The 10411-nt window shown below is 50.2% G+C and overlaps 1 protein-coding gene across 1 annotated transcript in view; it reads right to left on the reverse strand.

The window, feature by feature from the left end:
- The window catches only part of LOC140417931 (nucleolar protein 9), a 24727-nt gene extending 14316 nt beyond the window's left edge, over positions 1 to 10411 (reverse strand). Inside the window, exons 1-3 of the mRNA XM_072501363.1 lie at positions 10096 to 10411; positions 7789 to 8322; positions 7629 to 7728 (exon numbers count right to left, since the gene is read on the reverse strand). Coding sequence (XP_072357464.1) covers positions 7629 to 7728; positions 7789 to 8322; positions 10096 to 10225 — 764 coding nt within the window. The 5' untranslated portion in view covers positions 10226 to 10411. The remainder of the gene's footprint in view (positions 1 to 7628; positions 7729 to 7788; positions 8323 to 10095) is intronic.

A 10411-nucleotide genomic window follows, 5' to 3' on the forward strand; every position in this document is an offset into this window, starting at 1 on the left:
TGGAATCTAATCGAGGGGTTCGGGTGGTTTGTATATAGAATAACAGATACCCGAGAGTGAGTTACAGACTGGAATCTAATCGAGGGGTTCTGGTGGTTTATATATAGAATAACAGATACCCGAGAGTGAGTTACTGACTGGAGTCTAATCGAGGGGTTTGGGTGGTTTATATATACAATAACAGATACCCGGGAGTGAGTTACAGACTGGAATCTAATCGAGGGGTTCGGGTGGTTTATATATAGAATAACAGATACCTGGGAGTGAGTTACAGACTGGAATCTAATCGAGGAGTTTGGGTGGTTTATATATAGAATAACAGATACCCGGGAGTGAGTTACAGACTGGAATCTAATCGAGGGGTTCGGGTGGTTTATATATCGAATAACAGATTCCCGGGAGTGAGTTACAGACTGGAATCTAATTGAGGGGTTCGGGTGGTTTGTATATAGAATAACAGATACCCGAGAGTGAGTTACAGACTGGAATCTAATCGAGGGGTTCGGGTGGTTTGTATATAGAATAACAGATACCCGAGAGTGAGTTACAGACTGGAATCTAATCGAGGGGTTCGGGTGGTTTGTATATAGAATAACAGATACCCGAGAGTGAGTTACAGACTGGAATCTAATCGAGGGGTTTGGGTGGTTTATATATAGAATAACAGATACCCGGGGAGTGAGTTACAGACTGGAATCTAATCGAGGGGTTCGGGTGGTTTATATATAGAATAACAGATACCCGGGAGTGAGTTACAGACTGGAATCTAATCGAGGGGTTTGGGTGGTTTATATATAGAATAACAGATACCTGGGAGTGAGTTACAGACTGGAATCTAATCGAGGGGTTTGGGTGGTTTATATATAGAATAACAGATACCCGGGAGTGAGTTACAGACTGGAATCTAATCGAGGGGTTTGGATGGTTTATATATAGAATAACAGATACCCGGGAGTAAGTTACAGACTGGAATTTAATCGAGGGGTTTGGGTGGTTTATATATAGAATAACTGATACCCGGGAATGAGTTACAGACTGGAATCTAATCGAGGGGTTTGGGTGGTTTATATATAGAATAACAGATACCCGGGAGTGAGTAACAGACTGGAATCTAATCGAGGGGTTTGGGTGGTTTATATATAGAATAACAGATACCCGGGAGTGAGTTACAGACTGGAATCTAATCAAGGGGTTTGGGTGGTTTATATATAGTATAACAGATACCCGGGAGTGAGTTACAGACTGGAATCTAATCGAGGGGTGTGGGTGGTTTATATATAGAATAACAGATACCCGGGAGTGAGTAACAGACTGGAATCTATTCGAGGGGTTTGGGTGGTTTATATATAGAATAACAGATACCCGGGAGTGAGTTACAGACTGGAATCTAATCGAGGGGTGTGGGTGGTTTATATATAGAATAACAGATACCCGGGAGTGAGTTACAGACTGGAATCTAATCGAGGGGTTTGGGTGGTTTATATATAGAATAACAGATACCCGGGAGTGAGTTACAGACTGGAATCTAATCGAGGGGTTTGGATGGTTTATATATAGAATAACAGATACCCGGGAGTGAGTTACAGCTGGAATCTAATCGAGGGGTTTGGGTGGTTTATATATAGAGTAACAGATACCCGGGAGTGAGTTACAGCTGGAATCTAATCGAGGGGTTTGGATGGTTTATATATAGAATAACAGATACCCGGGAGTAAGTTACAGACTGGAATTTAATCGAGGGGTTTGGGTGGTTTATATATAGAATAACTGATACCCGGGAATGAGTTACAGACTGGAATCTAATCGAGGGGTTTGGGTGGTTTATATATAGAATAACAGATACCCGGGAGTAAGTTACAGACTGGAATCTAATCGAGGGGTTTGGGTGGTTTATATATAGAATAACAGATACCCGGGAGTGAGTTACAGACTGGAATCTAATCGAGGGGTTTGGATGGTTTATATATAGAATAACAGATACCCGGGAGTAAGTTACAGACTGGAATTTAATCGAGGGGTTTGGGTGGTTTATATATAGAATAACTGATACCCGGGAATGAGTTACAGACTGGAATCTAATCGAGGGGTTTGGGTGGTTTATATATAGAATAACAGATACCCAGGAGTGAGTTACAGACTGGAATCTAATAGAGGGGTTCGGGTGGTTTGTATATAGAATAACAGATACCCGGGGAGTGAGTAACAGACTGGAATCTAATCGAGGGGTTTGGGGTGGTTTATATATAGAATAACAGATACCCGGGAGTGAGTTACAGACTGGAATCTAATCAAGGGGTTTGGGTGGTTTATATATAGTATAACAGATACCCGGGAGTGAGTTACAGACTGGAATCTAATCGAGGGGTGTGGGTGGTTTATATATAGAATAACAGATACCCGGGAGTGAGTAACAGACTGGAATCTATTCGAGGGGTTTGGGTGGCTTATATATAGAATAACAGATACCCGGGAGTGAGTTACAGACTGGAATCTAATCGAGGGGTGTGGGTGGTTTATATATAGAATAACAGATACCCGGGAGTGAGTTACAGACTGGAATCTAATCGAGGGGTTTGGGTGGTTTATATATAGAATAACAGATACCCGGGAGTGAGTTACAGACTGGAATCTAATCGAGGGGTTTGGATGGTTTATATATAGAATAACAGATACCCGGGAGTGAGTTACAGCTGGAATCTAATCGAGGGGTTTGGGTGGTTTATATATAGAGTAACAGATACCGGGAGTGAGTTACAGCTGGAATCTAATCGAGGGGTTTGGGTGGTTTATATATAGAATAACAGATACCCGGGGAGTGAGCTTCATATTTCTCCCATGCTGCTATTGCTCTGGATGAGTTTATTTTGTTCGTTGTGTTCGACTTCCCTTGCATTAGCTTATCCCATGCTGAATGCCTGATCCCTGCCTCAGTCACCACCAGACCGGTCTATGCTCCTCCAGGGCACTCTCCCACATTCTACCTTCACCTGAAACTCTGCTGCCCAGTGTCCACACACGCCGCACCTACCGCCTCCCCCCCCGAGTTTGCTGACCCACAGCGGCTCCCAGTCCAACAAACGCCTCCATCTTAAAATTGTCACCCTGCTTTTGCAATCCCTTCAAGGCCTCTCACCCCTGCCTCCCCCCGCAATCCCTCGTGGGCAGCACGGTAGCATAGGGCAGCACAAGTGGATAGCACTGTGGCTTCACAGCTCCAGGGTCCCAGGTTCAATTCCCAGCTTGGGTCACTGTCTGTGCGAAGTCTGCACTTTCTCTCAGTGTCTGCGTTGGCTTTCCCCGGGTGCTCCGGTTTCCTCCCACAGTCCAAAGACGTGCAGGTTAGGTGGATTGGCCATGATAAATTGCCCTTAGTGTCCAAAAAGGTTAGGAGGGGTTATTGGGTTACGGGGATGTGGTGGAGGTGAGGGCTTAAGTGGGTTGCTGCAGACTCGATGGGCCGAATGGCCTCCTTCTGCACAGTATGTTTCATGTTCTCGTATCCCTGCAGTCTCCTCCCATGTCCCTCCGAGACTGCCACGCTCCACCAATTCCAGCCTCTCAAGCAAACCACCTCCCCCTCCCGATTTTAATCGCTTCGCCATTGGCGGCCGCGTCCCGGAGCTCTGGAATTCGCTCCACCAAGCCACTCGCAGTCTCTCTCGCTCTCCTCCTTTAAGATGCTCCTTAAAAACCGACCTCTTTGACCGAGCATTTCCTCCTCTGAACTCATATCTCCTGATGTGACCCGGCGTCGTGTTTTCATGAAGAATGCTCCGCTGAGGAGCCTCGGGCCTTGTGTCATGGTCAAAGATCTGCCAAATGGGAGTACAATGTGGGGAAATGTGGCATTGCCCATTTTGGCAGGAAACATGAAAAAGAAGCTTATTATCCAAGTGTTTGAGAGATTGCAGAGCTCTTGAGATGCAGAGGGATCTGGATGTCCAAGAGCATGAATCACAAAAGGTTAGTATAAAGGTACAGCAAGTAATTAGGAAAGCTAATATACAGTGAGTGGTAGAACCCTCAAGAGTATTGACAGTCAGAGAGATCTAGGAGTACAGGTCCACAGGTCACTGAAAGGGCAACACAGGTGGAGAAGGTAGTCAAGAAGGCATACGGGCATGCTTGCCTTCATTGGCCGGGGCATTGAGTATAAGAATTGGCAAGTCATGTTGCAGCTGTATAGAACCTTAGTTAGGCCACACTTGGAGTATAGTGTTCAATTCTGGCCGCCACACTACCAGAAGGATGTGGAGGCTTTAGAGAGGGTGCAGAAGAGATTTACCAGGATGTTGCCTGGTATGGAGGGCATTAGCTATGAGGAGCGGTTGAATAAACTCGGTCTGTTCTCAATGGAACGATGGAGGCCGAGGGGTGACCCTGATAGAGGTCTACAAAATTATGAGGGGCAGAGGCAGAGTGGATAGCCAGAGGCTTTTCCCCAGGGTAGAGGGGTCAATTACTAGGGGGCATAGGTTTAAGGTGAGAGGGGCAAGGTTTAGAGTAGATGTACGAGGCAGGTTTTTTTACGCAGAGGGTAGTGGGTGCCTGGAACTCGCTACCGGAGGAGGAGGTGGAAGCAGGGACGATAGTGACGTTTAAAGGGCATCTTGACAAATACATGAATAGGATGGGAAAAGAGGGATACGGACCCAGGAAGTGTAGAAGATTTTAGTTTAGTCAGGCAGCATGGTCGGCACGGGCTTGGAGGGCCGAAGGGCCTGTTCCTGTGCTGTACTTTTCTTTGTTCTAATAGAATGTTATTGTTTATTGAGGGGAATTGAATACAAAAGTAGGGAGAACGTAAACGGACAATACTGGATAATCTCAGCTGGTCTGACAGCATCTGTGGAGGGAGAAGAGGGAGAAGGAAGCTAACGATGAGAGCCTGGATGATAAAGAGTCAGCCAGACTCGAAACTTCAGCCCCCTTTTCTCTCCACAGATGCTGGCAGACCTGCTGAGATTGTCCAATATTGACCGTTTTTGGTTCAGATTCCAGCATCCGCGGTAATTTTCTTTTAACAAGAGGAGGAAGGTTTTTTAAAAATTCATTTATGGGGTGAGGGTGCTGGTTAGGCTCAGCATTTATTGCCCATCCCTAGTTGCCCTTCAGAAGGTGGTGGCGAGTTGCCTCCTTGAGGTGTAGGTACCCCCACTGTGCTGATAGGGAAGGAGTTCCAGGATGTTGCCCCAGCAACAGTGAAGGAACGGCGATATATTTCATGGTGAGTGACTTGGAGGGGAACTTGCAGGTGGTGGAGTTCCCCATGTGTCTGCTGCCCCTTGTCCTTCTAGATGGTAGAGGTGGTGGGTTTGGAAGGTGCTGTCGAAGGAGCCTTGGTGAGTCGCTGCGGTGCATCTTGTCGATGGTACACACACTGCTGTCACTGTGCGTCGGTGGTGGAGGGAGTGAATGTTTGTGGATGGGGTGCCGATCAAAGCGGGGCTGCTTTGTCCTGGATGGTGTCGAGCTTCTCGAGTGTTGTCGGGGCCGCACTCACCCAGGCAAGTGGAGAGTATCCCATCACACTCCTGACTGTCTTGTAGATGGTGGACAGGTTTTGGGGGGGTCAGGAGGTGAGTTATTTGCTATAGGATTCCCAGTGTTTAATCTGCTCTTGTAGCCACGGTATTTATATGGCTGGGTCCAGTTCAATTTCTGATCAATGGTAACCCCCAGGTTGTTGATTGTGGGGGGGGGGTTCAGCGACCGTAATGCCATTGAATGTCATGGGGCGATGGTCAGATCCACAGGGATTGGAGGGAAATCTTTTTTACCCAGAGGGCAGTCTGGAATGTATTGCCTGGGAGAGTGTTAGAGGCAGGTTGCCTCACATCCTTTAAAAGGTACCTGGATGAGCACTTGGCGCTTCATAACATTCAAAGCTATGGGCCAAGTGCTGGCAAATGGAATTAGGTGGGCAGGTCAGGGCCTTCCATGCGTCGGTGCAGACTCAATGGGCCGAAGGGCCTCTTCTGCACTATAGTGTTCTGTTATTCTTGTAGGAGATGGTCATTTTCTGGCACTTGTGTGGTGCGAACGTAACTGGCCACTTGTCAGCCGAAGCCTGGATATTGTCCAGGACATGGACTACTTCAGTCTCTGAGGAGTCACAAATGATGAACATTGCGCAGTCATCCACAAACATCCCCACTTCTGGTGGAAGGGAGGTCATTGATGAAGGTGGTTGGGCCGAGGACACTACCCTGAGGAACTCCTACAGTGATGTCCTGGAGCTGAGATGATTGACCTCCAACCACCACAGCCTTCTTCCTTTGTGCCAGGTATGACACCAACCAGCCGGAGAGTTTCCCTCCTGATTCCCATGGTCAAAGATCTGCCATATTGAGTATAATGTGGGGAAATGTGAAATTTGCCATTTTGGCAGGAAGAATAAAAGAGAAGTTTATTATCTAAATAGTGAGAGATTGCAGAGCTGAGACTCAGAGGGATGTGGGTGTCCAAGAGCTTGAATCACAAAAGACGAGTATACAGGTCCAGCAAGTAATTAGGAAAGCTAATAGAATGTTATTGTTTATTGTGAGGGGAATTGAATACAAGAGTAGGGAGGTTCTGCTTCAGTTACACAGGACATTGGTGAGACCACATCTGGGGCACTGTGTACATACGGTAGTACTCTCCTTATTTAAGAAAGGATGCAAATGTGTTGGAAGCAGTTCAGAGAAGGTTTACCAGACTTCATACCTGGACTGGGCGGGATGTCTTATGAGGAAAGGTTGGGACAGGCCGGATTTGTATCCGATGGGAGTTGTGAAGAGCGAGAGGCCACTTGATCAAAACCTAGGATGTTTCCTCATGTGGGAGAATCCAGAACTGCTTTTTTTTTGGGGGGGGGGGGGGGGGGGGAGATGAGCAGGACACTGCTTAAAAAGGGGTCACCCATTTAAAACAGAAATGAGGAGAAATTCTCCCTCAGAGGGCGGTGAGTCTCTGGAGCTCTCTTCCGCAAAGTCTCGGAATATTTTTAAGGCAGAGCTGGATAGATTCTTGATTAACAATTAACGCAGCCTGGACTTTGGGGCGGCACGATAGCACAGTGGTTAGCACTATTGCTTCACAGCGCCTGGGTCCCAGGTTCGATTCCCGGCTTGGGTCACTGTCTGTGCGGAGTCTGCACGTTCTCCCCGTGTCTGCGTGGGTTTCCTCCGGGTGCTCCGGTTTCCTCCCACAAGTCCGAAAGACGCGCTGTTGGGTGAATTGGACATTCTGAATTCTCCCTCTGTGACCCGGGCAGGCTCCGGAATGTGGCGACTGGGGGATTTTCACAGTAAATTCATTGCAGCGTTAATGTCAGCCCACTTGTGACACTGATAAAGATTATTTATTTAGATTTATGAGAAGAGAATTGTTTGAAAGCAGTGTAATAAACATAGAAAATGTTGGAATAATGGAGTAGGTCAGGTTCGGGGGGGCGGGGAGAGCGATCTAATCGTATTCTCTTGTTACCTCCCCCTCCCCCGTTTTTCTTTCCTCAGCTGCAGTATTTGTCGATAACTTCTGCTGTCGGAATTTCGTACCTCTGCTGCACTGTTTTTTGATTTTCTGCTCGCCCCATCACCTTCAGCCTTGTACCGTCCCTCATTTTGTTATTTAATCTCTCCTACCCGATAGATGACCCTTCTCCTTTGTTCGTCCCCACACACTTTCCCCTGCTTCCGTATTTTGTAAAAAGCCTTTCCCTGGTTCTGCCGAAGAGACATTGACCTGAAATGAGTTTAACAGCTCGGTTGAGAAAATCCGGCAATTAATCTCTGCTGCTCTGACAGCCAGCGTTCATGGCGTCTGCCAGTTCGCACCAGGAGCTTTTGTTTGACCGAAGAGGCGCAACAAGGCACTCACCGCGAGGAGCCTTCTTGCGAGAGCTTTTCTTTGTGTCCTCCGGGCTCAGGACCACTCCCCCAAGGATCTGCAGCAGCGTCCGGAGCACAAAGCTCCCGTGGGTGTCGCTGGCGTACACCAGAAAGTCCCCGCGGACGCCGGCACTCAGCTCGCGGATCAGCGCCTCCAGGCTCCTCCTCTCGCCGCCGCCCTCGGCCGCCCCCTCTCCCTCCTCCTCTGCGACCTGTAGCTGGTCCCCCAGCCGAGCGGACTGAAGCAGGGCCATCTGCACCACATGGGCGCCGCAGCGGTGCCGGCTGAGGCAGGCGAAGTGGGGCTGGAGGGCGGCCAGGAAGCGGCGCAGCTCCAAGGCGCTGCACACCGCCAGGAGCCGCTCAAGGATCACACTGACCGAGGGGTCGGTGCACAGCTCCAGCACCTGGCCTCGCACTTCTTCCAGGACATTGGTGATGAAGAGATCTGGAGGGGGAGGGGAAGGGAGACATACAAAAGGTCAGGTCAGAGGTTAGGATCGGGCAGGGGCACAGTCAAATTAACCGCAGCCCCCCTACCCCCCCTCCAAACTCTCTTATCCACTCCCGGTGGTACTGATGACAACTGTAGGCCCTCCCCCACAACCCAGTGGCACTGAGGCCAATTGTAATTTTTCTTAAAAATGTAAGAGTACCCAATTATTTTTCTTTTCCAATTAAGGGGCAATTTAGCGCGGCCAGTCCACCTAACCTGCACATCTTTGGGTTGTGAAACCCACGCAAACATGGGGAGAATGTGCAAACTCCACACGGACAGTGACCCAGAGCCGGGATTCGAACCCGGGACCTCAGTGCTGCAGTTCCAATGCGCCACATGCCACCCTCCGGAGGCCAATTGTAACCCCTCCCCCACTACCCAGTGGCACTGAGGCCAATTGTAACCCCTCCCCCACAACCCAGTTGGCACTGAGGCCAATTGTAACCCCTCCCCCACAACCCAGTTGGCACTGAGGCCAATTGTAACCCCTCCCCCACTACCCAGTGGCACTGAGGCCAATTGTAACCCCTCCCCACTACCCAGTGGCAGAGGCCAATTGTAACCCCTCCCCCACTACCCAGTTGGCACTGAGGCCAATTGTAACCCCTCCCCCACAACCCAGTTGGCACTGAGGCCAATTGTAACCCCTCCCCCACTACCCAGTAGCACTGAGGCCAATTGTAACCCCTCTCCCACTACCCAGTGGCACTGAGGCCAATTGTAACCCCTCTCCCACAACCCAGTGGCACTGAGGCCAATTGTAACCCCTCCCCCACTACCCAGTAGCACTGAGGCCAATTGTAACCCCCGCCCCCACAACCCAGTGGCACTGAGGCCAATTGTAACCCCTCTCCCACTACCCAGTGGCACTGAGGCCAATTGTAACCCCTCCCCCACTACCCAGTGGCACTGAGGCCAATTGTAACCCCTCCCCCACAACCCAGTGGCACTGAGGCCAATTGTAACCCCTCTCCCACTACCCAGTGGCACTGAGGCCAATTGTAACCCCTCCCCCACTACCCAGTAGCACTGAGGCCAATTGTAACCCCTCCCCCACAACCCAGTGGCACTGAGGCCAATTGTAACCCCTCTCCCACTACCCAGTAGCACTGAGGCCAATTGTAACCCCTCTCCCACTACCCCAGTGGCACTGAGGCCAATTGTAACCCCTCTCCCCACTACCCAGTAGCACTGAGGCCAATTGTAACCCCTCCCCCACAACCCAGTGGCACTGAGGCCAATTGTAACCCCTCTCCCACTACCCAGTGGCACTGAGGCCAATTGTAACCCCTCCCCCACTACCCAGTAGCACTGAGGCCAATTGTAACCCCTCCCCCACAAACCCAGTGGCACTGAGGCCAATTGTAACCCCTCTCCCACTACCCAGTAGCACTGAGGCCAATTGTAACCCCTCTCCCACTACCCAGTGGCACTGAGGCCAATTGTAACCCCTCTCCCACTACCCAGTAGCACTGAGGCCAATTGTAACCCCTCCCCCACAACCCAGTAGCACTGAGGCCAATTGTAACCCCTCCCCCACAACCCAGTGGCACTGAGGCCAATTGTAACCCCTCCCCCACAACCCAGTGGCACTGAGGCCAATTGTAACCCCTCCCCCACTACCCAGTGGCACTGAGGCCAATTGTAACCCCTCCCCCACTACCCAGTGGCACTGAGGCCAACTCCAGCCACACACACCCATCCACTAGTCCCAATGCTCACCTCTCTCTCCGTCCTCCTCGAAGCCTTGCTCCAGGGCATCTCCCACCCGCCGGAAATAGCCCAGCATGGGGCCGTCCAGCTGGGAGAGCCCCTGGTCCCCGGGCCTCTCCTTCTTCCTCTTCAGGCCCATTGAGGAGGAGCTCAAATCAAAACAGAACTGAGAAGAACAACACCTTCCTCTTTCCCAGCTGTAACTGTCCAGCTGTTTTAATTATCCCACGTTCTCCGCGTCCGGAAAGTGTTTGAGCGAAGGGCGGGGGAAGGAAGAAGGGAGGGGACAGGCCGGAAGCGGTCCGACACGCAAACCCTTTCCCCG

Source organism: Scyliorhinus torazame, chromosome 5 (assembly GCF_047496885.1).
Source record: "Scyliorhinus torazame isolate Kashiwa2021f chromosome 5, sScyTor2.1, whole genome shotgun sequence".
Lineage (NCBI taxonomy): Eukaryota > Metazoa > Chordata > Chondrichthyes > Carcharhiniformes > Scyliorhinidae > Scyliorhinus > Scyliorhinus torazame.